The 27,197-nt window shown below is 62.8% G+C and overlaps 6 protein-coding genes across 10 annotated transcripts in view; 5 read left to right on the forward strand and 1 right to left on the reverse strand.

Moving 5' to 3' along the window:
* Positions 1–3,270, forward strand: part of XPO7 (exportin 7) — a 42,351-nt gene extending 39,081 nt beyond the window's left edge. For both annotated transcript variants that reach the window (XM_082779493.1, XM_082779494.1), the window contains exons 26-28: positions 1,606–1,704; positions 1,888–2,015; positions 2,183–3,270. In XM_082779493.1, coding sequence (XP_082635619.1) covers positions 1,606–1,704; positions 1,888–2,015; positions 2,183–2,276 — 321 coding nt within the window. In that variant the 3' untranslated portion in view covers positions 2,277–3,270. The remainder of the gene's footprint in view (positions 1–1,605; positions 1,705–1,887; positions 2,016–2,182) is intronic.
* Positions 3,271–4,732: 1,462 nt separating this feature from the next.
* On the reverse strand, positions 4,733–6,719 carry PBDC1 (polysaccharide biosynthesis domain containing 1). Its single transcript, XM_082779356.1, has 6 exons — positions 6,668–6,719; positions 6,497–6,562; positions 5,664–5,723; positions 5,390–5,530; positions 5,195–5,306; positions 4,733–5,014 (listed from the first exon to the last, which is right to left on the reverse strand). Exons 1-6 carry the CDS (start codon positions 6,680–6,682, stop codon positions 4,917–4,919), a joined length of 492 nt encoding a protein of 163 aa, XP_082635482.1. The 5' UTR covers positions 6,683–6,719; the 3' UTR covers positions 4,733–4,916.
* Positions 6,720–7,406: 687 nt separating this feature from the next.
* On the forward strand, positions 7,407–9,644 carry NPM2 (nucleophosmin/nucleoplasmin 2). The gene is given in 11 exon segments (XM_082779391.1): positions 7,407–7,530; positions 7,965–8,028; positions 8,123–8,208; positions 8,311–8,424; positions 8,549–8,579; positions 8,582–8,641; positions 8,737–8,849; positions 9,120–9,148; positions 9,240–9,276; positions 9,385–9,435; positions 9,558–9,644. Coding segments are annotated over 9 exon segments (573 nt in total). The 5' UTR covers positions 7,407–7,530; positions 7,965–7,970; the 3' UTR covers positions 9,430–9,435; positions 9,558–9,644.
* Positions 9,645–11,033: 1,389 nt separating this feature from the next.
* On the forward strand, positions 11,034–14,297 carry FGF17 (fibroblast growth factor 17; the record flags this gene model as incomplete). Its single annotated transcript, XM_082779578.1, has 5 exons — positions 11,034–11,065; positions 11,203–11,239; positions 12,762–12,906; positions 13,797–13,903; positions 14,013–14,297. The coding sequence occupies 5 exons, from the start codon at positions 11,034–11,036 to the stop codon at positions 14,295–14,297; spliced, it is 606 nt and encodes a 201-aa protein (XP_082635704.1).
* Positions 14,298–17,605: 3,308 nt separating this feature from the next.
* DMTN (dematin actin binding protein) lies at positions 17,606–26,536 on the forward strand. Of its 2 annotated transcripts, none has more exons than XM_082779375.1 (16): positions 17,606–18,158; positions 21,522–21,580; positions 21,747–21,803; positions 22,277–22,351; positions 22,444–22,599; positions 22,701–22,745; positions 22,840–22,948; positions 23,080–23,136; positions 23,232–23,384; positions 23,489–23,598; positions 23,692–23,797; positions 23,928–23,992; positions 24,100–24,148; positions 24,890–25,171; positions 25,282–25,362; positions 25,446–26,536. In XM_082779375.1, exons 3-16 carry the CDS (start codon positions 21,786–21,788, stop codon positions 25,736–25,738), a joined length of 1,599 nt encoding a protein of 532 aa, XP_082635501.1. In that variant the 5' UTR covers positions 17,606–18,158; positions 21,522–21,580; positions 21,747–21,785; the 3' UTR covers positions 25,739–26,536. The 2 variants fall into 2 exon arrangements, with proteins under 2 accessions (XP_082635501.1, XP_082635502.1); XM_082779376.1 differs by having other exon boundaries at positions 17,629–18,158; positions 24,100–24,159; positions 25,112–25,171; positions 25,446–25,694.
* A 249-nt stretch (positions 26,537–26,785) lies between these two features.
* Positions 26,786–27,197, forward strand: part of LOC309887764 (actin filament-associated protein 1-like 2) — a 7,469-nt gene continuing 7,057 nt past the window's right edge. For all 3 annotated transcript variants that reach the window (XM_082779718.1, XM_082779719.1, XM_082779720.1), the window contains exon 1: positions 26,786–26,839. In XM_082779718.1, coding sequence (XP_082635844.1) covers positions 26,824–26,839 — 16 coding nt within the window. In that variant the 5' untranslated portion in view covers positions 26,786–26,823. The remainder of the gene's footprint in view (positions 26,840–27,197) is intronic.

Genomic DNA, 27,197 nt, shown 5'->3' on the forward strand with positions numbered 1-27,197 from the left:
CCACGTTTCAGGGCCGTGGTTCTCCCTTTGCAAGGACACCACTTCAGCAGCCAAAACTGAGCTTTTGTCTGTCTGTAAAGACAGAAATGTAGTTACAGGTGGTGCTGGCAGCCTGTGGAAAGGAAGCCAGGCAGCATCCAGCCAGCCACAGAGCACGCAGCCTGCTGCTGCTGTACAACACGAGTTGTTTAAACACCTTGGAACAATTCAGGGGTACACGTGCGCTCGGAGCAGAGCAGGCACCACAGGGTCCCCGTGTTTACCCAGGCTGTGCTTAGACTTCAGCATACAGGAGCAAATCTCTGCTGCAGCTCTCACGTTGGGACCAGGGGCAGGTTAGCTTTGCTGCCTGCTGGAGCACGTGCTGCCTTGGCACTGCTCGGTCCTGAATTCAGAAAGGCCTCTGCAGGGTGAGTTTGGTAGTGGAGTTGTACAAGCTGGCAGCACATCTGCCATCTGCCTCCATCTGCACGCCTCTGAGAGGCTCAGAGCTTGCTGGGTTTTGTCTTTTTTTGGTCAGGAGCACGTGCAATGGCAGAGGATCTGTAGGGAGCTGAGACGTTGTGCTTGCTTAGATCAGTCTCAGCTCAGCTTATACCTCCACGCACCCTGTAGCTGAGGCACCTCCGTGTGCCACTTGCTGATGACAGAAGCTGCTGCTCGCACAGGTTTTGCTTCTGCAGCTCCAGAGGGCCCTGCGTTGGGATCTGAACATCCACACCTCGCAGCAGAAGGCTTTTATCTGCCTCCTGCTGCCTCTCAGCAGCACTGCTCGCTGCCTTTCTGACAGCAGTAGCCAAGCTCGCTCGCTGGTACTTGTCAAAGTGTCAGCACCACTCCCACCTGGAAGCAGGGAGCATTGTTAGTATTGTTCCATCCTCGCTGGGAGATCAAATGCGAAGTAAAGCCGGCTCTTTTGGGGCCAGAAGCTGGCGTTTTCCAAGGATAAAAGAGAAACTGCATCTCCCAAAGCAACCAGGTTAGATGTTGGCTTCAATTCCTGCTGTTGCCTTAATGAGGCCACGGAAGGGATCACAGACACCTGAGCATGGACTCAGGGAGCTTTTTGGGGCACCGGAGCGTGTGCTCGCATGCTCTCGGAGCATTTAAGCTCTTGCTGTTGCCCCGTTGAAGTTGTCTCATCTTCAATCTTCCCCTGGCTGCCCTGGGGCAGGGTAGGTTGTGTCAGGAATAAATATCTCGGCACCTCTCGCCACCTACGTGTGCCTTCAGTGCAGAGTTCTCCAGCAGCTGGGGGGGCTCCTCCTCGTGTCCCCTGCTGCTGGGAGTACCGCAGCACTGAGGCTCCTGCAGGAGGTGACACTGGAAGCGTTAAACGAGCACCAGCTCTGCTTTGTATGTGCTTGGCTTTTAAATTCGGTGCCTGAGAGTCTTTGCCATCGCTCTTGGGCTTTGTGGCGGGGATCAGAAGCCAGCCAGCTTTCAGAGGGGGGGCTCATCCTGGCAGCTGTGGCCTCGTGTGTGATGCCAGGAGGTTTTCTTCCTGCAGAAAGGAAGCCGTGGGGGTGAACCCGTGCTCTGAGCACACATTTTGTGTCCTGGTGAGGCCAGAGCTGCTTCTAAGCCTCCTTTTCCCTCTTCCAGATGCTGTCGACAGTGCTGAATATCATCATCTTTGAGGACTGCAGGAACCAGTGGTCAATGTCTCGGCCTCTGCTCGGCTTGATACTGCTCAACGAGAAGGTAAACGTCCCCAGCTCCCCACGCGGCTGGAGCTCTAATGAATCCCATTAAGTTTGGGTTTTTAAGGGCACCAGGAGCCACCCAAAGAGCTGTAGCACGTGTCCTCCCTCTTTCCTGCTGCGTCCTAAAGCCAAGCTGGCTGCTCCTCTAGAAGTTAACCCGGCCTTCTCGTGTCTCCTGCAGTATTTCTCTGACTTGAGGAACAGCATAGTGAACAGCCAGCCTCCCGAGAAACAGCAGGCGATGCACCTCTGCTTCGAGAACCTCATGGAAGGCATCGAACGCAACCTCCTGACCAAGAACAGGGACAGGTCAGTGCGCACCAAAACCATGTGGCTGTGCTCAGCCCGTAGCTTAATGCAAAAAATGCAGCTGGGGGGGTCCAGCCCACCTCGTGGCAGCCTCCCGGGGAGCAAAACCCCCCTGAGGAGCGGGCGACCTCGTGCTCTAACGCGCTGCCCTGCTGCCTCTCCCTCAGGTTTACCCAAAACCTGTCGGCGTTCCGGCGAGAGGTGAACGACTCCATGAAGAATTCCACCTACGGAGTCAACAGCAACGACATGATGAGCTGACGGCTCCCAGCTCCACCTGTACAGAGCAGCATCTCTTTGGCCTGGCCCAGAGGGGTTCCCGTTTCCGATGGAAAGAAAAGGAGGGCGTTTCGAATCCCTGCTCTTCCCCAGGGCTGGACTGCGGCGCTCGCTTTGGCCGTACTCCACGTCCCGAGGGAGGAGGGAACAGGAGGGGTGGTTGAGCTCACCGGGGCAGGGTGCTTCTGTTTCCGTGGGAGGGGGTGGAAGGGCAAAAAGCCAGGTGCAAGAATCCAGCGTCTCCCTACCCGAACGTCTGCGTGGAACGCCAGCGCTCTGCTGCAGCCTGCCTTGTATAAACATGTACATTTTTTCATAACATTTTGAACAAGGTTTATATTGACTCAGTTTAAAAAAAAAAACAAAACAAAAAAAAAAAAAACGAGAAAAAAAAAAAAAAAAGGAGTAAAAAAAAAAAAAAAAAAGTGTGATTGAAATTTTTACAGAGTCCTGGTGCACCGGTGCTGGCGTGAGGGTTGTGTATGCGAGTGAGGAAAGCGTGTCCTGCAGGCCTGAAGCTTTACTGGGCGAGGGGTGGGTGTGTGAAAGTGCAGAGATATATTTAGTGACAAGCGTAGAGAGAAGCAAAAAAAAAAAAATGAAAAAAAGAAAAAAAAAAAATGGAAAAAAAAAAAACACAAAAGAAAAACCAACAAAAAAAAAAAAAAGACGACAAAAAAAAAAAAAAGCATTGTAAAATTCCAAAATGTATATTTTTTCTTATTCAGCCCCTCGAAATCACGACTTCCTGTTACCGTCTTGCCCTTGTTATTAGGAACTCGAAGCCATGCCGCGTGATCTTCTCCATTCGTGCTTGCTCGTGGGTGTCTCTCCCATCCCTGTCCCCCCCCCCCCCTCCGGTGTAGCAGTGCCCCCCCCGTGTCCCCTCCTCACCCCGCTGCCTCCCGGGCCCTCGCCTCCCCTCCGGGCGAGCCCCGGGGCTGGCACCACGCGCTCCCCAGACCCTGCTCCTTTTCTTTTCCCCCCCATTTCACTCAAGCAGGAGGCACAGGAGGATTTGAGGGGCCGAGGGCGAGCTTCGTGCCCCCAGCGTGGGTTCTCAGCCGGGGCACGGGGGCTGCTGCCCGGGGTTCTTAATAACAAGGTTTGCCTAGCATGAAGTATTTAACACCCCCCCCAAACCCACCTCCCCCTTTTCCCTCCCCTTTCAAATGATTCCATTTTTTTTTTTTTTTTTTTTTCTAAGTCACCCTGATAAATGTTTTGGATATTAAAAATTTACTGACAGAGGAAAGCTGATGGGGGAGGGAACCTGTTTGCCTTGTACTTTTTTCCACTATTGTTGCTGCTAGTCGTGTGCATTCTCTTGCTCAGCTCTACCCACAGACGCTCAGTCCTTAGGGTTTCAGTTTCTCTTCCCAGACGCCACCTAACTCTTAATTCCTCCCCCCCCCTCCGACCCGAGCCCCCTTTATTTTTATTTTTAATTTTTTTTTTGTTTGTTCTTTCCTCTGGCGATTGTGTGTTGGGTCCTTTTTTTCGCGTGAGCAGATTGCTGGTTGACTTGTAAGGGTGTTTGCTGCATACAGTGTAAGCATTGTGACTGCAAATAAACTTCAATGGTTTCTACTGAGCTGGGCTGGCCTCTGCTTGGGAGAGGGGCCCCGTGATTTATTGGGGTTTGGAGGGCATTTCTCGGGGTTTTGAGGGCATTTGACAGGATTTCATGGGCATTTCTTGGGGTTTCATGGGCATTTGACAGGATTTCATGGGCATTTATTGGGGTTTCATGGGCATTTCTCGGGGTTTTGAGGGCATTTGACAGGATTTCATGGGCATTTATAGGGGTTTGATGGCATTTATTGGGGTTTGGAGGGCATTTGACAGGATTTCATGGGCATTTATTGGGGTTTCATGGGCATTTCTTGGGGTTTTGAGGGCATTTGACAGGATTTCATGGACATTTATAGGGGTTTGATGGCATTTATTGGGGTTTCATGGGCGTTTATCGGGGTTTAGTGGGCATTTCTTGGGGTTTTGAGGGCATTTATTGGGGTTTCATGGGTGTTTATTGGGGTTTCATGGGTATTTAATGGGGTTTCATGAGCATTTATTGGGTTTTGGTGGGACTTTATTGGGGTTTGATAGGCATTTATCAGGGCTTGGTGGGCATTTCTTGGGGTTTTGAGGGCATTTATTGGGGTTTCATGGGCATTTATCGGGGTTTGGTGGGCATTTATCAGGGTTTGATGGCATTTAGCAGGGTTTCATGGGCATTTATCGGGTCACAAAGCCCCTTAGAGCCAAGTTGGTAGCTCACACCCAAATCCTAAACCTCCAGCAGCAGTGCTGGATCCTGCTACCACCACGGCAGTGAAACCAAAGCGGGTTCAGCAACAGCCCCTAAACCTTTAGATCTTAGACCTCTTGCCACCACCACCAGGTCGGGCGCATCCAACACCCGCAGCACGAGGAGAGGGCTTTGAAAACATTTTATTTACAGTCCGCAAGCAGAGCCTGAGCTCCGAGGCACTGCAGCAGGAGGGCCGGGATGCCCTGCGCTGTCCTGCCTCCTCCTGCCCCTGTCCCATGGGGGCAAAAAAAGGGGGCAGCAGCCCCTGGGCTGACCCCACGGGGCACGCAGCGGAGCCGAACTCGTCCTCACGCCCTCGCTGGCTCCTTGGCGCTGTTGTAGACGGCGTTGTTGCAGCCCTCTCGGTTCCGAGCTATTTCGATGGCAAAAAACTGGATTCTGGTGGCTGGGAAAAGAGAAAAAAAAGGGGCTGAGAGCAGGTCTGGGGGGGCTCGGAGCAGGTCTGGGGGCGCAGCCTCGCCTCTTCCCACCCTGTTACCACCCCGCAGGGCACGGCACGGGGTCCGGGGGGGGTTTTGGGGTTAAAAACAAGTGGATAAGGTTTTGGGACATCGTGCAGGCTCACCGAATATCGTGTTCTCCTCCGTGTAGCCCTTGCTGCAGTCCAGGCGCAGCAGGGTGCCGTAGTTGAAGTCCTCCACCACCCCCTCGAAGCGCATGCAGAAGGGGCGCCACTTCTGGGGATGGGATTAAGGGGGGGGAAATTTGGGGGGGGTGCCAGGACCCCAACCCCGTAATTCCAACCCCCCAAAGCGCCCACCTCCTTGGCCGGCTCCGATTTGAGCTCCTCGGGGTCGAGGACGTCGATTTTGAGGTCGCCGAAGGTTTTCCTGAAGTCGCCGTAGATCTGCTCGTCCGCCTTGGTCAGCTTCAGGAATTTGGGGTCCACCGAGGAGATGAGCTACGGGGTGACGGGGGGGGGTTCAGGGCCGTGCCCCCCTCCCCAAACAGCCCCTCGTAGAGCTGGTTTTGGGGGGTTTTATTGCAGGGGGGGGTCCCCAAAAGGCCCCCTCCCCGATTTAGGGCAGCCTTACGTTGAAGTAGACCTCGGCGTGCTGGTAGGCCCGCATGGCCCACATCAGCTCCACGTTGGGCTGCAGGCGGAGAGGGGGTGTCAGGGGTCTGTGGGGACCCCCCCACAGAACCAAGAGCCCCCCCCCCAATACCAACACCCCCTCCCCAGCACCAAGACCCCCCCTCCTGGTACCCAGAACCCCCCCACAATACCCAGACCCCCCCCTTAGTACCGAGACCCCTCCAAGCACCACGTTATGCCCCTTCCTGATACCAAGACCCCCCCCACAGAACCAAGAGCCCCCCCCACAATACCAACACCCCCTCCCCAATACCGGGACCCCCCCCTCCTGGTACCCAGACCCCCCCTTAATACCCAGACCCCCCCCAAAGCACCAAGTTATGCCCTCTCCTGATACCAAGACCCCCCCCTCAGTACCCAGACCCCCCCCTCAATACCCAAACCCCCTCCATTTCCCCCCCCCCCACCCCCATACCAACCCCCCCACACCACCTCCAGACCCTCCCCAGTACCAAGACCCCCCCCAACACCCCCTCTCTCCCTACAGACCCCCCCATTACACCCCCCCAGCCCACCCCAACCCCAACACCCCCCCCCACCCCAATACCCCCCCAATACCCCCATTACCCCCCCCAGAACCCCCCCACTCCCCCCCCACCCCATCACCCCCCCCTCCCAACCCCCCCCACCCCCAAATACCCCCTAACCCCCCCCCAAAAAAAAAAAAAAAAAAAAACCCTGACGCCCCCTCGCCCCCTGGTTCCCCCCCCCATATCCCAAGCCCCCCCCCAAAATTCCCGGTGCCCCCCCCCCGTGCCCCCCCCCCCTCACATCATTGCCGTAAGCCTCCGCCGGCAGGCTCAGGGCGTGAGCGGCCGCCGCGGCCTCCCCGGGGCCCTGTGGGGGCAAAAGCGGCTTCAGAGCCCCCCCCACACCGGGACCGGACCCCCCCCAAATCCGGACCCCCCCCAAGGACCCCCCCGGCCCCCCCCCGGCCCCCACCAGCGCCGCCGCCATCGCGCGGCCACGGCGGAAACGGAGGCGCGGCCCCGCCCCCACCCCAAAAGGGCCGCGTCCGGGGCGGGGGAACGGGGACGGGGGGGGGACAGGGAATGGGGTTTGGGGACAGGGGGTGGGACATGGGGACAGGGAATGGGGTTTGGGGACACAAAGGGGGGTTTGGGGACAGAAAATGGGGTTTGGGGACAGGGGGTGGGACATGGGGACAGGGAATGGGGTTTGGGGACAGGGGGTGGGACATGGGGACAGGGGACAGGACGTGGGGACAAGGAATGGGGTTTGGGGACAAGGGATGGGGACAGGGACAGAGACAGGATATGGGACATGGGGACAGGGGACAAGGGATGGGTTTTGGGGACAGGGAATGGGACATGGGGACAGGGTTTGGGGACAGGGGACAGGGACAGGATATGGGACGTAGGGACAAGGGATGGGGACAGGGACAGGGGACGGGACATGGGATGGGTTTTGGGGACAAGGGATGGGACATGGGACAGGAGATGGGGAAAGGGGATGGGGTTTGCGGACAGGGGATGGGGCCTTGGGACAGGGGATAGGATATAGGGACAGAAAATGGGGTTTGGGGACAAGGGACGGGGTTTGGGGATGAGGGATGGGGACAGGGGACAGGATATGGGACATGGGGACGGGGTCTAGGGACAGGGGATGGGACATGGGGACAGAGTTTGGGGACAAGGGATGGGTTTTGGGGACAGGGGATGGGTTTTGGGGACAGATGGGGTCTGGGGTGACTCGGGGCACACGGAGGTGACTCCCAGCACTGGGGGGGGCCGTGACCCCCTCCCCATCCCCCAGAACCCCCGGGCACCCCTGGGGCCACCCAGGTACGAGGCCAACGTCACCGGGGGGGGACCACTGGGTGTCAGTGGGGTCCCCCAAATTGGGGACAGCCCCCCCAGGACGATGCCAGCGGGGTTGGGCCCCCCCCTCGTTAGCCACAGTCCTAATGAGCCCCCCCTCATTAACCACGGCACAGCTGCAGGCACTAATGACCCCGGGTGGGCACTGCCCCCATTGGGGGGGTGGGATTGGGGGCTTATAGGGCCGCAGCCCCCCCCCGGCCCTATAAGTGTGGAGCGGGGGGGCCCTGGGGGTCATTTGGGAACCTGCTGAGAGCTTGGGGTGAGGCTTCCTCTGCTTGGGGGGGGGCCCTAAAGGGGCTGGGGGGGTTCCTATAATTTGGTGGGGGGGTCCTATAATTTTGGGGGAGGTTTTTCTAAGCGGGACCCCCCAAAAACATCTCCGCGTGCGCCCCCAGGGCGCGATGTCCACGACCGGCAGCACCGACAGCAAGTCCGAGAAGCCCATGGCCCTCATCTGGGGTGAGCCCCCCCACCCCATAACACCCCCAAATGGGGCCGAGCCCCCTCCCCACCCTATGTGGGGGCTCCCACTGACCCCCCCCACTATTTATAGGGTGCGAGCTGAGCAGCGAGTGGGCGTCCTACACCTTCCAGGCCCCCCAGGAGTGGCACTGCGAGCAGCAGCTGGCCCTGCGCACAGTAGGTGCCCCCCTCCCCTATTAAATACCCCCCCCCACAGCCGGATTTTGGGATTTTTTTTTTTTTTGGGATGCTCTGGGGGGGCTCTTCGTGACCCCACAGGTCTGCCTGGGGGAGAAGGCTCGCGACGAGTTCCACGTGCTGGAGATCGTGCCCCCCACCCCCGAGGACGCCCCCGTGCCCATCGCCACCCTCAAGCCCTCGGTGCTGCCCATGGTGAGCACCCAAGGGTGTGGGGGGGGGGGGCTGCCCCCTAAACCACACCCCCCCCCCCATAAGACCCTATAAAGTCTGGGGTGATGTTTTTTGGGTTTTTTCTTGCCACCCTGCTGTCTTCCAGGCCACCCTGGGGGGCGTGGAGGTGACCCCCCCGTCACCTTCCACCTGCGCGCGGGGTCCGGCCCCGTCTACATCAGCGGGCAGCACATCTCCCGTAAGTGCCCCCCACCCCAAAAAAACAAAAAAACACAAAAAAAAAAAAACAAAAAACCCCCACCCATGGGTGCTGCAGCCCCGGCTCTCCCCCAGTGATGCCCGACCTGTCCTGGGAGGAAGAGGAGGAGGAGGAGGAGGAGGAGGAAGGTGATGAAGAGGAGGAGCCCCCCAAGCCCCAAGGTGCCAAAAGGGGCAACGCCGCCAAGGTACGGGGGGGCCCCAAAACCTTAGGGGGGGGGGCTGTGACCCCAAAATTGCACAATTTCCCCTTTTTTATTGAAGGGGGGAGAAAGTTTTGGGGTCTGTGAGCCCCCCCCCCCCAAGATATGGGCAAGGGGGGGGTGCCCAAAACCTCAGGGGGGACCCCAAAATTGCACAATTTCCCCTTTTTTTCTTGGAGGGGGGGGAGTTTTGGGGTCTGTGAGCCCCCCCCCCCCCAGCCCCGTTGTCCATATTCCCATTTTTTTCTCCCCTAGAAGAGGAGGCTGGAGAAGGAGGACGAGCAGTGAGTATGGGGCTTGGGGGGGGGGGGTAATAGGGTGGGGGGCACGGACCCCTCACCGCAGCCCCCCCCCCACCTCGTTTCCCCCGAGCAGGAACAGCGCCGCCCCCCAGGAGCCCCCTCCCAGCAAGGTAAGGGGGTGGCCAACCCTGGGGGGGGGCAAAAAAAACCAAAAATGGGGTGTGGGGGGGGGCTGGGGGCTCCCCCCCCACACTCAGCCCCTTCCCCATCCCCTATAGGGGCGAGGAGGCGGCCGGGGCAAAAAGGCAGCGGCGAAGAAGTGACCCCAGGTAAGGGGGGGGGGTGTGGGGACCCCTGTGTGCCCCCCCCCAGTCCCATTTGGGGGGGCTCAGGTGGTCCCCGGGGGGGGGGGGGCGCCCGTTTTTAATTTTTTTCCCCTTTTTTTTTGCAGGGTTTGGCGCAGGAGAGGCTGGAAACCTTCTGATTTTGGTGCCCCCCCCCAAAAAAAAATAATAATAATAAAGGATGTGGTTTTGCAGCCCTGGCTCTCCGTGCTGGGATGGGGGGGGGGTTGTGGGGCTGTGTCCCCCCCCCCCATACCCCAATAGGGTCCTTCCCCACAACCTGGGGGTCCCTTTTGGGGTGGGGGGGGGGCACCAAGAGCCGGGTGAATGGGGACAAAGGGGGATTATTGAGCAGCGGGGGGGGGATTGGAACCCATTGACCTGGCCTGGGAGGTGAGAAAACACCGGGGGGGGGGGGTTAATTGGGGTCATTAGCGCTAATTGAGCCCCCCCCCCCAAAACCCCTCTGCGGTGCTGCCCCTGCTCTTTGGGGAAACTGAGGCAGGAGGGGGGGGGGAGCAGTTCCTACAGGACCCCCCCCTTTTGGTGTGTGACCCCCCCCCCCAGGGGGTGTTTATTGGCACTTGGCACCCCCTCGGCACAGCAAATGGAGCGTGGAGAGGGGGGGGCGCATCCCCTGCCCCCTGTAGGGACCCAATACCCGACCCCACAGGCATTTGGGGGGGGGAAATCTCATCCATTCCTTCCATACGGTGGGATTTGGGGCTGGGGGGGGGCTCGGAGGGCCCCCCCGGTGCGGAACCAGCTGGTTAAAAACCCCTCGCGGTGATTTTTTTTTCCCCGAGGGGGGCACCTTTTGGGAAGCCGGGTGCCAAAAAGCATCCTAAAGGTGAGCGCATCCCCCCCCCCCTTTCCCTGTCCCGTCCCCCCCCCCAAGGCCTGGCTGAGCTGGGGGGGCCTCTTCCCACCCCCAGACCCTATTTAATGCCCCAAAATCACCCCCCCACCCCCCCCTCCTCTCCATCTTCTCCATCTCCTCCCCTTCCCCATGGGGCTCGGACACCCCGAGCCCCTCAGCCTCCCCCTTCCTCCTCCTCCTCCTCCTCTTCCTCCTCCTCCTCTCTCCCCCCCCCCCCAGCCCCCATCCTCCTTCCCTCTTAGCCCCCCCCGACCCCCCCAGGGGAGGCTCAGCCCCTCTCCACAGCCCCCCCCCACCTTTAAAACCCTCCAGGAGAGGGGAGCAGGGGCTGCGCGGGGGGCGCACGGCTCCGGGTGCCGCCCTGCTTTTTGGGGCTGGAGAGGGGGGGGGGGGGAAAAAGGGGGGAGCCCAGCCCTTTTCCCCTATTATCAGCCCCCCCCACAGCCCCCCCCCCAGCAGATGCCAGCGAGGCAGGAGCTGCCCCCCAAATGGGAGGCTGATGGGGTGGGACGAGGCGAGGAGCTGAGCCCCGTGCCCCCAACCCCGCGCCTGGGCAGGGTCTCGGGGGGCACCCGAGCGAGGAGGAGGGGGCCACGGGCACCCCCCCGGCGGGGTCGTGGTGAGATTTGAGGGTGGCAGCTCAGCTCCCTGCCTTCCTTTCATGCCCTCACCCCTGGGGGGGGGGGGGGTTTTGGCCAGCACCATGCAGCCCCTCCGCCTGCAGAACCTCTCCATGTAAGCGGCGCGCTCCGGGTGCCTCGGGGTTGGTTTCACCCGGCAAAAATTTCGAAATTTCGCCTCCAAAAACCCCGAGCGAGCCCCTGCTCCTCTCCCTTTTTTCTTTTTTTTTTCCTCTTTTCTCCCCGCCGCAGATGCTTCCAGCTCCTGATGTTCTCCTGTCAGACCCAGGTAGGTCACCGAGCAGCCTCTCCCCAAAAACCCCGTCGCAGCCCGGCTCGTCCCTGGGTCCCTCTTAGCCATGACTTGGGATGCTGTTAATTAATTTGGCTGTTAATTAATTTGGCTCGTTTGGGGGATTTTCCTCACGGGTGGGTGGCAGGGGCCAGCCCCGGGGCAGGGCAGTGATGCTGGAGGGTGCCCACGGGGTTGGGTCACCCATGGGTGCCCGGCGCCTTCCCCATGTCCCCAAGGCAAGGCCATTGGGGAGCCCCCCCCTTGTTCAGGGGGTACATTTCTTGCCCCCCAGGCCGGATTCTGCCCTCGATGCCATCAGAGGGGGTTAACGGGGTGCTGGGGGGGGGGGACAAGGCTCGGTGCCCCCCTCCCCTTCTCCCCCTTTCCCCCTCCCGGGCTGCGCCGTCCCTTTTTGTGCGCTTCTGAAGGGCCGCGGCTATTAAAATGCACTGTTCCATATCAGCACCCTCTGCTCCCCAGCCCCAACAAAACCACCCCCCGGCAGCCTTAAATACGTGCTCGGGACCTTTTTTTTCCTTCCTTTTTATTTTTTTCCTCCCTTTTTATTTTTTTTCCCCCCTTTTTATTTTTTTCCCCAAGGTAACAGCTTTTATTTCTTTGAAAACGAGAGGGGAAGGGAAGGGAAGCGCCTTTGATGGAGAGGGGCCCCCCCCAGCTCACCACCACCTCCCCGGCCACCCCCAAAGTGTTTTTAAAGTGGATCCCGGTGGGAAATGAGCCCCCGAGGTGCCCACGAAGGTGGTGGGGAGCCGGGGGTCCTGTCTGGCCTGGGGGGGACAGCAGAGCCCCCACGGTCCCGCTGAGTGCGGGGTGCGGAGCTGGGTCCTGGGTGCGCTCACAGAGCGGGCAGCACCCCAAAACGTGTGGCTGTGCCCCATTTATATCCAATAACCCTTTATTTGGGGGGGTTATGCCACCCCATAGGCACAAACCGTGATCCCATTTGGGGTCCGTGCTGCGTTTTATCCCCCCGGCACTGTGGGAACAGCTCAGTCCCCAGGTCCTGGGACACGTGGACGGTCCTGGGGCGCTTTGCTCTGGGGGCTGAGCACTGACCCTCCATCCGAACCCATCCTCAGCACCCTCCAGGGTGCAGGGGGTGCTCCATGGGGCGGAGGGGTCGGTGGGTGCCTGTAGGGTCAGGACACAGCCAGGAGCTTGGTCCCATCCCCGATGCAGGCTGTGCACCGTGGAGAGCGTCCTCCCCGCATCCTCCTTGTGCGGGTGCCAGGAGAGCTCCCTGCCTCTCCCTGCTCCTGCAGCACCTTCTCGGGGGTCTCAGCACCCCCAAAAAACCCCATCCAGGCTGGAGCTGCCCACGAGACCCCCAAACAGGCCACAGCGGGCTCACCCCGTGCCGGCAGCGCTCCCACCAGGTCCCCCCCCTCTTCTCCATCCCCTTGCCGTGGGCTGTCCGAAACAAATTGATTTTATTTTTTTTCCCTTTGTATCGTAAACAAAGGGGGAGAATCACCCGTCTCCTAATTTTAACCAGTACGTGAGGGACCAGGGGGCCGTGAGCGACCAGCTGAGCCGGCGGCAGGTCAGGGAGTACCAGCTCTACAGCCGGACCAGCGGCAAGCACGTGCAGGTCACCGGCAAGCGCATCACCGCCACCGCCGAGGACGGCAACAAATTCGGTAAGGAGCCCGCTGCCAGCCCCCCCCGGGGGGATATGGGGGCAAGGTGGGTGCCTGTCCGGGGACAGAAGCGCTTGTGGGGTGTCGGGGAAGGGCCGGGGAGGTGGGCGCTGCAGCTGGGTGCTGGTTTTGTAACCCCAAAAATGAGCGCCCATGGGAGCGCAGCTCCAAATCGGCTGGTTCTGACCTCAAAACTTCCAAATCCATGCGTTTCTGGCCAATATCGTGCAGCAAAAAAACGAAATATCAGGTTTATGGCTATCTTGTGGCAAATAAATGGATCCGGTACCTGAAATATTGATGGGTGGAGGGCAGCGGGCAGAGCCCCTCCAGCCCCGGCACCATCCCCTGGGGGTTTTATGGGGGTCCCCAGCCCCGTCGCAGCCCCGCCAGGTCTCTGCCACCTTCCCAGGGCTTTCCCTAAATTCTCCCTGTCTGGTTACACTCGGGACCTGTTGGGGTTGTGGGTTTTGGTGTCGGCTCCCAGCCACCTCGGGGGGAGACAATGAGGACGAGGATAATTAACCCGCCGGGCGCTGGGCTCGGTCTGGCCCTGGAAAACCCCACTGAATCCCCGACAATGAAATGGGGGGGGCTGGAAAGGGGCCGCTGCTCTCCACGGGGCTTTCATCAAACGCCCGGTTTGCCTCTGCTGGCTTTTAACAAAAGCCCTTTTTTAGCATCATGTCCTGGGGAGCAGCCCGCGGTGTGCCCCGTGCCGGGGGGCTCGGGCACGAGGGGTGGCGAGGGATTGAGGGACGGGGGGGGAGCGAAATGGGGACGGGGAGAAAGGGTTTTTGGTGTCCCCTCGGGCACGGGGATGGGGATTTTTGGGGTGCAGGTGCTTTGCAGCCCCGGCGGGACACCTCCTGGTGCTTTTCTCCTCGCAGCCAAGCTGATCGTGGAGACGGACACCTTCGGCAGCCGCGTGCGCATCAAGGGAGCCGAGAGCGAGCAGTACATCTGCATGAGCAAACGGGGCAAGCTGGTGGGGAAAGTGAGTCCGGGCGGGGAGGTGGCAGCCTTATCCCCTCTCCCCTCCATCCCCAGAGCTCACGGCCCTTTTTTTTATTATTTTTTTTCTTTTTTTTTTTCCCCTCGAGCAGCCCAACGGCAAGAGCAAAGACTGCGTCTTCACCGAGATCGTGCTGGAGAACAACTACACGGCCTTCCGCAACGCCCGCTACGAGGGCTGGTACATGGCCTTCACCCGCAAGGGCCGGCCCCGCAGAGCCTCCCGCAGCCGCCAGAACCAGCGGGAAGCCCACTTCATCAAGCGGCTGTACCGGGGGCAGCTGCCCTTCCCCAACGCCGAGCGGCAGAAGCAGTTCGAGTTCGTGGGCGAGGACGAGCCCACGCGCCGCACCCGGCGCACCCGCACCCCCACGTAGCGCCCCCGCCGCCCTCCTCATCCTCCTCTTCCTCCTTGTGGACTTTTCTCCTTCTCCTCGTGCCCCCCCAAGCACTGTTTTCTCCCCACTTCTCTCTATTTTTGGCGTAAAGATGCTCTATTTTTGTACTCGGGTGGCTGTGGGTGCGGTGACCCCCTGCAGCACCCCAAATTCACCGCCCCGTGCCTCTGCCCATCACCCTCTCTGGCTGGGGTGTCTGCCCCCCCCTTTATTTTTATTTTTTTTAGGGACTTCTCCCCATGCCACCAAGCCCCCAGCCACGTCTGTGACCCCATCCTGCTGCTGGGGGGATGCCGAGGCCACCCCCAGCCCCGGGGCTGTGACCCGGCTGTCACCCTGCGAGGTGACCGTGGTGACCGGGGGTCCCACACCGTGCCAGTCTGTCTGTCCGTCCCCAAAAGCTCTTGGAGGGGTGCTGGGCACCCAGACCTGGTGGCCAGCACTTGTACCCCGTGGCCACGAGGTCTCGGGGTTATTTATTGCAGGGGGGACCCCGTGCCCCTCTCCTGGCCACCGTGGTGGCACCAGGGGGGTGCCGGCGGCACCGGGCTGCACGTAGGTGCCTGTGGATGCAGGCATCAAAAACCTTTTAGATTTAATTTTTTTATTATCAGTCGTGTTTTTTACGAGCTCTGCTGTTTCCTTTGAGTCGGTTTTAGGCCTAAACGCTTAGACTTTGGAGTTGAGGTGTGTGTAACGGAGGAAGCCCCGAGGCAAATAAAAGCAGCGTCTAGACGGACCCGGCCTCGGTGAGTTTTTTTTTTCCTTCCAGCCTGGCCCCAGCACAAGCGGGGGCTTTGCTCCCCTTGGCACGGGGGCACCCAGCTCTCCGTGCCCCAAACCATGTGCCCTGATGCTTGGGGACATCCCGCGTGTCCCCACACAGCACCACGGTGGCACCTGGCACATCCCCGTGCCCAAATTCCCCACGGAGCAGCATCACCTCGGCACAGAGCCCAATTTTGGGGCCGTCTGTCCCCCCCGCAGCCCCCAGCCCGTGCCGTGCCCTCTCCCCATAATTACTTTTACCTCTCACAATGCCCCGGCCGGCCGGCGGGGAGGATGTAATCCCTTAACCACCCCTTAACCACATCTCCCAGCCCCTACAAAGCCCCGCGAGCGCAATGCGGGCGCATGGAGGGGGGCGCGGGGAGAAAATTATAACAGTTTGAGTTCAATGGAGCTTTAAAAGCAGGGGAGAAATGCAACACCCAGCAATTAGGGCCGAACAATGCGCCCGGCGCTGCCTGCCCAGGTGTGTTGGGTAGGAATTAGCCGGGCGGCCGGTTTAATTTTTTTCTTCCCCTCCCCGTTTCCTTCGCCCCCCCAGCCCCGGCTCCTTTTTTCCGCAGGAATTCGAGACCTTCTTGAAAGGAGAGGGCTTTGAGAAAGGGGCCGAGCTGTCTGTACCCTCCCTGCCCCCGCCGCCCCCTCCCCAATTTAGCCCAAGCTTCAAAGGTAGAGGAGTTCCCTTTGTGTAATCTCCGCTTTTAATTTTTCCCGGTCCCTTTTTCTCCCCTTCTCCTCTCCTTCCCGAGCCCTTCCTCTCCTTTCTTTCAGGTTTTTTTTTTTTTTTCCCCCCTTCCTCCCCTCTCTTTCTTCTCGACCTCCCGGGATAGAAAGGGCTCGGAAGGGTGAGTCCTTTTTAATTATGGTCGGGGAAGAAGAGGAAAAAAAAAAAAAAAAAAACAAACCCACACTGGGTTTTCTTTCTTGTTTTTTGAGGTGAGACCCGGGGCGGGGGGCGGAGGTGGAGAAAGTGCACTGGAGGATGTCTCGCCAACCCCCTGCCTTCCCCAAGCCTTTGCCATCCCCTGCGCTCAGTTAGGGGGTGATGAGGGAATTTGGGGCCCCCCCGACACCCCAAACCCAGCCTGCTGTCACCCCATCCCAATCCCCACCCCGCTGCGCCCGGCACCCGGGGGTGCCCCTCTCCAACCCCAACCCCTTGGGGCACGGCTTGGCTTCGGGGTCACGGCGTGGCCGCCCCATGGAAGGGCCACGGAGGGGAGCATCCCCTTGGCCAACCCGGCTCCCGTGAGGCCGAAGGCGGCTCCTGCACATCCTCCTCCATCGCTGGGGCTGCGGAGGGAGGCGGTCGCTGTAGCAACGCGCCGTGCGGCGCAGGGAGGGGATGCTCGGCGCAGGCATGGCTCCCGGCGGACGGGCGAACCTGCCTGCGGCGGGCCGGGGGCTCCCTTGAAGGTAGGGCCCTGCTCTCCTCTTGCCCACCCCATAACCCCCCCTTTAAACCCATCCCAGCCCCCCGCAGAGCTGGCGGTGAAGGACACGGCGCGGTGACCCCGCGGGGGCTCTCCGGAGCGTGGCCGCGCGTGGTTCTCGGTGGGTGCGCGGTGCTCAGGGGGGGCAGGAAAGGGGCATTTCCAGCCTGCTCCCCGGCACCCTTGGGTGCTGGGCGTGCTGCTGCGGGAGCCGCAGCCGGATCGGGTGCCCTGGGTGCCGGAGGCTGGCGGCGAGCAGCCGCTGCGCTGCCTTCATGCTTGAGAAACTGGGTTAACGCCGGGGGGGGGCGGCTGCAGCCTCGGCCAGCGACGGGCACGGCCCCAGGGGGACCTCCAGGATGGGGCAGGTCGGCATCCTGCGGCTGGGACCGGGGGGGGTTTGGCCTCCGAATTATGCCGGCCTTGGCACCCAAGGGTGCGTGCGTGCCCCCACCCTCTGTGCGCAGCCCCCCCCGGTGTGCGTATCCCCCCGGTGTGCGCATCCAGCCCCCCCCCCGTGAGCGCATCCAGATGGTTTCTGGGGAGCCAGGAGGGAAACTGAGGCAGCAAGCAGCTCCGTGCGTGCCTGGGGGGAGAGCACCCAGCAGCGGAGGCCCCGTCTCCAGGCAGCTCTCCCACACACAGCCGGGAATAGCTGCCGGCTTCCTGCGCCGCGGCACCGCCGGCACGGGTTCTGCGCCCCCCCAGGGCTGGGTTCTCCCTCCCCACCACCCCAAAATTTCCCTGCTGGAGGGCAGGAGGAGGCCGCAGCCTCCCCGCCCTGCCCCGGCACACCCTGCGGTGCTGGGCCAGCCTCAGCGCTCAGTGCCAGGGCTGGGGGCTCGATGGTGCCCCCCTGGGAATTGGGGTGCGGAGGGGAGCGGCTCTGCCCCGGTGCTGGGTTCCCCTCAGAGGTCAGGGTTTGATTTTATTTTATTTTTTTTTTTTTGGCAGGTGCTCAGCACCTCCCCGTGCCCTGCTGAGCACCCTCAGCCCCGGAGCTGTGTTTCCAAGAGGTTCTCCTCCAATTAACGGGGGTGCCACCCTCGGACCCCCCCCAGCTTTGGGGCAGGATCCGCGGACGCGTTCCTGCCGCACCACCCGCTGCACCGCGCGGTGCTCAGCATTGGGATCAAGGGGGGGCAAAACCTTTTAGCTGGGGGTGCTGCTTTGCACGGGGGGGGTTCCAGGACCCCCCCAGCTCGCTCCTGCCAGCGAACGGGGCCGCGCAGGCCGGGTCCCTCTGCGCTTTCCTCCCTCTTTGTGCCGGGGAAGCGTTGGGCGCGCGAGCGAGCGCCAATAGTGCTTCGTCATGATGCCGGCTAATTCTCCTCTTGTTCCGAAAGGGACTGAGCCAGCAGCAGAGGTGGGGAGCGGCATCGGGTGCCCCCCCCCCCCGCCTCCTTTAACCCACCCACGCACCCACCCCGGGTGCTGAGCTCCCCCTTATCAGCGCCCCGGGGGCTGCTCGGCCGCCGCCTGCGCTGCCCGATAGCGGCGGGCGCTCGGATGCGAGCCCCGGTGCCGTGCTTCGGCCTCGGCGAGAGGAGGAGGAGGAGGAGGAGGCCAGGGGGTCCCCACCCCCCTGGAGGGAAGCATGAGGTGGCCCCAGCCCTAGGTGAGTGCCCCCCCCGGCTGTGGGGACGAAGGGAAGGGGGAGATCGGGGTCGGGACCCTCTCCGGGGGGGGGCTGCGTTGCGCAGGGTCGGCGGCCACCGCCCGTGGGTTCCCCGTCGCTGCTCCCCGCTCGCCCTCCCCAACGTTGAGGGGGGGGGTCCTAAAGGGTGGGGGCAGCCCAAAATTTCATCCCCCTTCTTCTCCTGGGGGGGCTGCAGCCCTGCCCTGTGTCCCCGTGCCCGTTTGGGGCAGAGCTGCCCTTGCCGGGGGGCTCTTGGGGACAGGAAGGCGGTGACGTGGGGACGCGGGGGGGGCGGCTCTCCCCAGGGTGCACCTGATTTATCCCACGGTCCCCCCCCCCCCCCAAAAAAAACACCCCCATAGCAGGGGTTTTGGGGAGAGGGGACGTCCCAGTCCCTCCCTGGGGACAGCAGCGTTGCCACCGCGTCCCCCGAGGGAGGAGGAGCCTGGGCGCTCCCGGCCCCACCTGTGGAGTGAGTCTGGGGGGGTCTCAGCCCTGTAGGGTTTATTTTTTTGGGGGGGGACACCACTGATCCCCTGCTCCCAGGAGTGCTGGGTGCGATGGGGTCGATGCTCTGGGGGTCTCGTTGTGGTTTTGGGGTGCGCCCTGAGATTTTGGCACCCCCCCGGCCCCGCGGTGGCTCCCATTTGGGGCACCCCAACCCCGCTATGGGGCCGTGGGCGTGCGGGGTCGGTGGTCAGGCAGGGCTAAACCCGGTAAAACCAGGGCCACCAGCTGCCACCTCGGCCCCGGGGAGCCCCCGGCCACATTTTGGGCAGGTGCCACGCTGTGGTGGCATCGGGGTCCCCAGGACACCCCATGTAGGGTGTCCCATGGGGCTGGGAGGTTTTGGGGTTCATTTGGGGGGCCGTGGGCATCTCCCAGACCCCGCTGGGTCCCCGGCGGCCCCTCCGCGTGCGGGATGAGCAGGCTAATCCCATCCTAATCCCAGATTACGTGCCACGTGAGCCACAGCGGGCTGCGGGGTGGCCATCGGAGCCCTGTGGGGTGGGGGGGGAGCACCAAACCCCCCAAAAAAACGAGGGTTTGGGGGGTTTTGGGCAGGTGCCGCGCATCCGGGATTAAAAACCAGCGGCTGGGTTGGGATTTTGGGGTGGGTAGGTGAGGTTTGGGCCCAGATCGGGGAGAAATTTTTCTGTCCCCCGGGGGGGGGGGGGGACAGAAAGGGCGAGAAGCAGGACGCAGGAACTGGACACCGCGCGCCCCGTGCGCCCCGTGCCCGATCGAGTTGCGGGGAGGACGCTCGGGGCCTCGCCGTCAGCCGGGAGCTTGCGAGCAGGGGAGGAAGAAGAGGAGGAAGAGGAGGAGGAGGAGGAGGCTGGGTTGGGCTGGGAAACGCCGGAGCCGTTCCCAGGAACCGGCTGTTCGGGGAACTTGTGACCCCCCCCCGGGTGTCCCCCCCCCCCGTCTCCGCGCATGGATAGGGCAGGGGGCCCGCGCCCGCTGCTCTGGGGAGGGAAGGGCAGCGAGGAGAGGAGGAGGAGGAGGGCGAGGGGAGGAAGGCTGGGGGTCCCTCGTTGCTCCCCGCACCCCTGGTTAGGGGTTTTTTGGTGTTTTTTTTTTGGGGGGGGGGGCCGTGCAGCCTGGCCTTTCGCCCGGCCCCGCGCGCTGATGGCTTTGGCGGCTGTGAAAAGTCAAATCCGGATTTCCTCGGGGCGGGGTGGGGGGGGTCTGTGTGTGTGTGTGTGGGGGGGGGGAACCGACCTCTCCACGCCCCCCCCCCACAGCCCAGGGGCTGGGTGACGCTTTGGGGGGGGGTCTCCTACACCCCATCCATCTGTCCGTCCATCCATCCCTCTTCCTCTCCCCATTCCCCCCCCAGGTGCCCACAGGGGGGGGGCTCGGTGCGTGTCCCCCCCCCACACACACACCCTATTCCTGGCTCTTGGCCCCCAAAATCCCCTGGCGGCACCGTCCCCGAGCCGCCCTTATCTCGGGGAGCCGCGAGGGTGCCGTGGGGCGGTGGCCCCCACCCTGCCCACAGCTGATAAGCTGCCCCCCCCCCATGTCCCTTAATCCAACCGGGGGGAGGGGGACAGCTCCATCTCCCCCCCCCCAGCCCCTCTCTGGGGTTTGTTTTCCTTTTTCCTCCCCAGCATCCGCAGCCACCCCACACCCACCCTTCCTCTGCCTCCTGCTATTTGCCGGCTCATCCATCTGCTCGCCCCCCCCCCGGACCCCCCCCCAGCAGCTCCTGGGGGGTCCCACGCGTGTCCCCTCCTCTCGCCACGGCACCCGTGGGGTCCCCAAAAAAAGGGCTGGGGGGGGATTGGGGGGTTGTGCTGGAGGAACAAACCCTCCCTGGCTCGGAGGATGGAAAGTGTGAGCTCACGGGGGGCGCGGGGGGGGCCAGCACAAAGCCGCCTTGTGCCGTGCCCGGCCACGCTCCGGGGGTGCCAACAGCACCGGGCCCCCAGCCCCCGAGGTGCCCCCGAGCTGCTGGGCTGGGGGCGAGCGGATCTGACCCCCCCCCCGGTGCCAAAATAGGGGATGATTTTTATGGGGTGACCTCCAAAGGCGCTTTTTGGGGAGGCTCCGGACCCCTTTATGGCAGCTCGACCCCCCCCCAAGGTGCTAGGGGATGTCACATTTCCCCCTTCCCCGTTTTTACTGGGGCTGGGGTCCCGGGGGGGGGCTGGGGGTGGTTGGCACCCCCCAACCCCATGCCCCGAGGGGGGATTTGGGGAGGTTTTGGGGAGGTTTGGGGCGCTGCGCCGGCACGGGGTTTGATTTATTTTTATTTTCCAGGTGCTCCCCGCTCTGAAAGGAGAAGTTGGGAGGCAAAAAAAAAACATAAAAATGGGGAATTTTCTCCTTTGTCCGGGGGCTTTGTGGGTTTTGTTTTTTTTTTTTTTTTTTTAAAAAAACCCCTTTCGGGGCTTTTCCAGCCGGGGGGTTGAGGGCAGGGGCTGGGCGCAGTGCGCGTCCCGCTGCTGCTGGAGCCTTCTGGGGGACAAAAGCCCTCCCGGCCCTCGTGCCCTCGGCTTTCAGCCCTCGTCAGCAGCCACCCGGCCACGGGGCAGGGGCCACAGCGGGTGCCAGGCACGGCTTTGGGGTGACGGGGCTGGGAGCTGCACCACCGCCACCCTATAAGCCCCTTTTGGGGTCCCTTTGGGGTCCTTTTGGGGTCCCTTTGGGTTCCTCGGGGTCCCTTTGGGGTCCCTTGGGGTCCCTCGGGGTGGGTTCTGCCCCTGGTTTAGGGGCTGGGGCAGGTGCCCAGGGGTTTCTCGGCGAGCCCCCAGCGCCAGGGATCGATCCCAAAATTGGGGAGCCCCCAACCCTGCCCCCCTCACCCCCCCCCTCCCCATTTCGCCCTCACAGAGGCAGCCCCCGAGCCCCCAGCCCGGCGTTGGCACCCAGAGGGATGCGGAGCCACAGAGGTGAGTGGGGGACCCCAATCCCCCCCCCCCCTTAACCCCAAACAGCCCCGGAACTTTTCGTGTCCCCCCCCCCAGGGTGGGTGGCACCTCGCCCCGGGGTGCTGCGTGCCCACCTTTTGGGGGGGGGGTCCCCAAAATTTCTGCTCTTGCTCCCCCCCCATCACAGGACCCTGTGACTGACCCGGCCCCTCCGGTGCGCAGCTGAATGGAAAGACTGCAGAAGGTAAAAGGAGGGGGGACAGGGGGTTTGGGGGGGGGGTGCCGGAATTTGGGGACCCCCCTGGGGCTGCCTTCCTCCCCTGCCTTCCTCCTCCTCCTCCTCCTCCCGGCCTGGCAGCACCATCTAGTGGCAACGTGTCCCCGTCCCCTCCCAAGCGTCCCCAAACCCTAAACCTAAAAATTGGGGGCGAGGAGACCCCCCCCCAGGGCCCACCCAGGAGTCCCCCACCCCCGGGGGCATCTCCCCTTTTTTTTGTTGTTTTTTTTTTGGGGTGCCCCCCCGCCCTCGTGCCACGGCCCCGCTCCAGCCCGGAGCACTCCCCATGTGCCCAAAATTTGGGGTTGCCAAACCCCAGCTCCCAAATCTACCATCCCAAACCCCGGATCCGAAATCTATCATCCCAGATCTGTCATCCCAATCCCAAATAATCCTAAATCATCCTAAATAATCCCAAATAAATTCCCAATCCCTTCCAGCAACCGCTGACCTCCCCTGGGAGCGTCTGCTCCTCGCGCGGCTCCAGCGTCCCGGGCTCGCCCTCCAGCATCGTGGTAAGAGCTCATTCCCCAAACACCGCTGGAAAAACACCCCCAAATTCCCCTCCCGCACCCAAAATCGCTGTTTTTCACCTCTTTTTTCCCAGGCCAAAATGGACAACGAGGTGCTGGGCTACAAGGACCTGGCCGCCATCCCCAAGGACAAGGCCATCCTGGACATCGAGCGCCCCGACCTGATGATCTACGAGCCCCACTTCACCTACTCCCTGATGGAGCACGTGGAGCTGCCCCGCAGCCGGGAGGTGAGGGGGGGGACACAAAAATCCCCCCCCCAGGGATTTGGGGGGTCCCTGGCTGTGGGATTAACCCTTTTTTTTTTTTTTTTTTGCCCCCCCCCCCGCAGCGCTCGCTGTCTCCCAAATCCATCTCTCCTCCTCCGTCCCCCGAGGTGAGTGCGCCGGGGGGGGATTTGTGCACGGGGGGTGGCGCCGAGCCCACCCCCCAAAATTTCGCCCCCCCACCCCTTCACGACCCCCCCCCAGGTCATCCGGGAGTGGTTGGAGAGCCGGACCCCCGGCGGCACCTCGCAGCCCCCCCCCCGGCCGGCCGCCAGCACCCCCCGCAGCAGCGTCCAGCACTTCCACCGGCCCGGTACGCACCTAAAAAAAAAACCCCCCAAATCCCATAAATCCCATTGCCCCCCCCAAACTGGGAGAACTGGGCAAACGGGGGTGGGCGAGGACCTTCTGGGGGGGGGGCTAACCCTGCCCTTCCCCGTGCAGAGACCGACACCATGGAGCTCAACATCTACAAGAAGCCCCCGATTTACCGGCAGAAAGGTGAGCGCGGCGCACGGCACACGGCACCGGGGACCCCCCCCCCCTTTTAATTATCTCCCCCCTTTTAATTATCAACCCCGTGTGCCCCCCCCCAGAACCCCACAGCGGCCCCCACCACGGCAAGCACCTGATAGAGGATCTGATCATCGAGTCGTCCAAATTCCCCGCCGCGCAGCCCCCCGACCCCAACCAGCCTGCCAAAATCGAGACCGACTACTGGCCGTGCCCCCCGTCCCTGGCCGTCGTGGGTAGGCGCTGGGGTGGTTTTTCCCCCCAAAAAAAAACCACAAAACCCCCCCCTCTGGGGGTATCGGGTTTGGGGCTGGGCTAAAATCCTCTTTTTTTCCCCCAGAAACGGAGTGGAGGAGGAGGATGGCCTCCAAGAGAGGGGAGGAGGAGGAGGAGGATCTGACGGAGGAGATGAAGAGCCTGCGGGAGCTCCAGCGGCAGGAGCTGAGCAAGGTGACGGGAGGGCACCGGGGCGGTCCGGGGGGGGCTGGGGAGGTGCCAACCTTGACCTGACCCCCCCGCGTGTCCCTTGTCCCCCCCCCCCAGGTCACCTCCAACCTGGGGAAGCTGATCCTGAAGGAGGAGATGGAGAAATCGCTGCCCATCCGCAGGAAAACCCGCTCGCTGCCGGACCGGACGCCCTTCCACACGTGTATGTGGGGCAGGACGACCCCCAGTGGCTCTGTCCACCCCCCCAGTCCCTTCCCAGTAACCTCCCAGTCCCCTCCCAGTCCTCCCAGTGCTCCCAGTACTCCCAGTCCTGACCTCCCGCTCTCTCCCAGCGCTGCACAGCGGCAGCTACAAGAGCTCCTCGCTGCCCGCCTCCGGCCGCAGCACCCTGACCCGGGTGAGTGGGGCCTGGGGGGGGGCTCCCCGTGGTTGTGGGGGGGTCTTAGGGTGGCGGTGGCACCCCCCTGACGCTGTCCCCTCGTGTCCCCTCCTGTCCCCTGCCAGCTGCAGTCGGCGGAGTTCAGCTCGGGGAGCAGCGAGAAGGGGAGCCCGGGTGAGCGCCGAGTGGTTATGGGGGGGGGGGCGCATTTGGGGACATGGGGGGGACACCTTTTGGGGACAGGGGGACAGCTTTGGGGATGGGGGGACATCCCTTGGGGACGGGGGGACATTTCTGGGGTTGAAGGGGGGACATCCCCGGGGAAGTGGGGACGTTCTTGGGGACATGGGAACATTTTTGGGGACATTTTTGGGGAGGGGGGACACCCCTAGGGACAGGGGGGTCATCCCTGGGGACAAGGGGACATCTTAGGGGATGGGGGGACATCCCTGGGGTTGAAGGGGTGACATCCATGGGGACATGGGGACATCCCTTGGGGATGGGGGGGACATTCCTGGGGACATGGGGACATTTGGGGGGATGGGGGGACACCCCTAGGGACAGGGGAGGGTCGTTCCTGGGAACAAGGGGACATCCCTGGGGATGGTGACATGTCCCTGGGGACATAGGGGGACACCCCTGGGGACAGAGGTGACATTCCTGGGGATGGGGGGGGACATTTTTGGGGAGGGGGGACACCCCTAGGGATGGGGGGGGTTTGTTCCTGGGGACCAGGGGACACCCCTGGGGACCAGGGAACATCTTTGGGGAGAGGGGGACACCCCTGGGCATGGGGAGAACACCCCTGGGGACAAGGGGGACACCTCTGGGGACATCCTCGGGTCCGGGGGGGTCACCCATGTTGGGGGGGGGGGACATCCAGGGGGGTGCTGAGCCCCCTCCCCTCTTTTGCAGGCGTGCAGGTGAGCGCCCAGCCGGCTGCCAGCGCCCAGAGGGTGACGTATGGAGGGGGGGGGGGGACACATGGGGACACCTCGGAGGGGCTGGGACACCTCAGAGGGGCTGGGGGGGGGTGGGATGAAGGTGTGGGGGGGCGGCTGGTGTCTATTTTTTATTTTTTTTTGGGGGGGGGGGGTTGTTGTGAGGATGATGATGGTGCCGCCTTCATCCCCGCAGAACGGGCAGCGCGGGCGCATGGACAGAGGCAACTCCCTGCCCAGCATGCTGGAGCAAAAGGTGAGGGGGCTTTGGGGGGGGGGGGGCGGTGGGCTTCAGGGGGGGGGCACCAGGCTCTGTGTGCGTTGGGGGGGGGTCTCACGGCTTTTTTTTCCCCCCCCCCATCCCAGATTTACCCCTACGAGATGCTGATGGTGACCAACAGAGGCCGCGTCAAGCTGCCCCCCGGCGTGGACAGGACCAGGCTGGAGGTAAGGGGCTGCACCTGGGAGGGGGGGGGCAGACAATATTTTGGGGGGGGTCTTGACATATTTTGACCCCCCCCATCCTGCAGAGGCACCTCTCCCCCGAGGATTTCCTGCGGGTCTTCGAGATGCCCCCCGAGGAGTTCGGCAAGCTGGCCCTGTGGAAGCGCAACGAGCTGAAGAAGAAAGCCTTCCTCTTCTGACCCCCCCCCCCGGCGCCACGACCCCCCCCCAGCCGGTTTTTAGCACCCCCCCACACCCCTCACAGCCCCCCCCCCAGCCCCCTACCGTTTTGCAGGGGGCTCAGCCTTGTGCCCACCCCCCCACACACACATCTCTCCGGGACCCCCCCCCTCTCCGTGCCCAACTTGCAGTGAGCTGATGGGGCTGGGGGCACGGTTCTGCGGGGGGGGGGGGAGGAGAAATTTACCCCCATCTCGCCCCCCCCCAGGCACGCTGATGGGGTTGGCACCCCCCCCCTGGGCTCAGCACCCCCCCCGTGCCCCCCCCCAGGGATGGGGAGCGCCTGCAGGATGTGGCTCATGGTGGGGGTGTCCCCCCCCAGGCTCATTTTACCCCCCCCAGACTCATTTTACCCCCCCCCACCCTGGTGTCCCCCCCCCCCCGTGCACCACGACCACTCGTACACTGCCAAAACCTGCCTGGCACCCAGCTGGGGGGGTGAGGGGGGGTCATGGATGGGGGTAAAATTGGGGAGGGGGGGGCAAAAAGATGGGGCTAGAAAATTGGGGGGGGGCTCGGCAGGGCTGGGGGGGGCAGCTCCTGAGCTTGGGGGGGGGTGTGTGTGTGAGTGCAGATGCCCTTTTTTTGGGGGGGGGTGAAATAGGGAAATAGGGGGGGGAAATTGGGGGGGGGGGTCGCAGCAGGGCACTGGGTGCTGCCCCCCTGTGCAGCGCCCCCCCCCACAGCACCTTCCTCGGACACAATTTTTTGGGGGGCAGAGCCCCCCCTCCGCCCCCCCCACCCTTCCCATGCCCCCCCCGTTTCCAGCCGCTGCCCCCCCCCGCTGGGGCCGCTCCGAATGTAAATTTTGGGGGAAAAACCCCGCCAATTGCGCACCGGGCCCCTCGCTGCCTTTCACCATTCCCTTGCACACCCCCCCCCCAGGAGTACAAATGCGGGATTTTCACCCCGGGGGGGGGTCGGGGGGGGTGGGGGGGGTCTCTGGGATTTAATTCCGGCCCCCCCCCGCCCCCCCCGCCCCGTGCCGGTGCGCGTTGTTGCTTCCGATTAAAGGTGACCTGGCTTTACTCCTGGGCTGCTTCCCTCCCCAGCCCTGCAGGCGGCGGTGCTGCGCTTATTTTTAATTTTTTTTTGGGGGGGGGGGACTTCTCCGCCTTCCCCCCCCTCGGTTCCGAGGCGTTTTGGGTCCCCGGGGCGGGTGCGAGCCCGGCCGGGTGCGCGCAACCCCGGCCCCGGGCGCGCGATGTGAGCGCTGCGCGCACCATGGCGCGGCACGGAGGTACCGTGGAGAGGGGGGGGGGGGGGACCCGAAATTTGGGGGTGTGGAACGGGACTGGGGGGGGGGTGGAAATCTGGGGGGTGCAAATATTGGGGGGCGAAGGTGGGGGGTGGGAAGTGGGGGGGTGGGAACCGTGGGGGTGCAAAGGTGGGGGGGGAAATTATGGGGGGGGAAGTAGGGGGTGCGGACCGTGGGGGCGCAAAGAACGTGGGGTAAAATCGGGGGGTGTAAAATCGGGGGGGTGCAAATCCAGGGGGGGTGAAGCGGGGGGGGGTGCGAAACTTGGGGGTGCAACACGGGGGGGGTTTGCAAAGCTGGGGTGCAACCTGGGAGGGGGGGGAACTGGGGGGGTGTAAGC

Source organism: Aythya marila (assembly GCF_965140915.1).
Source record: "Aythya marila genome assembly, chromosome: 26".
NCBI lineage: Eukaryota > Metazoa > Chordata > Aves > Anseriformes > Anatidae > Aythya > Aythya marila.

What these genes read in the sequence shown, in the direction of transcription:
- PBDC1 (XM_082779356.1), bottom strand. An exon ending in AATCGGAGCCGGCCAAGGAG is followed by an intron (nt 5,307 to 5,389) that starts GTGGGCGCTTTG and finishes TCCCATCCCCAG; the next exon opens with AAGTGGCGCCCCTTCTGCAT. An exon ending in GGAGGAGAACACGATATTCG is followed by an intron (nt 5,015 to 5,194) that starts GTGAGCCTGCAC and finishes CTCTTTTCCCAG; the next exon opens with CCACCAGAATCCAGTTTTTT.
- DMTN (XM_082779375.1), top strand. An exon ending in CTCCTCCTCCGTCCCCCGAG is followed by an intron (nt 22,746 to 22,839) that starts GTGAGTGCGCCG and finishes ACCCCCCCCCAG; the next exon opens with GTCATCCGGGAGTGGTTGGA. An exon ending in CCAGCATGCTGGAGCAAAAG is followed by an intron (nt 25,172 to 25,281) that starts GTGAGGGGGCTT and finishes CCCCCATCCCAG; the next exon opens with ATTTACCCCTACGAGATGCT.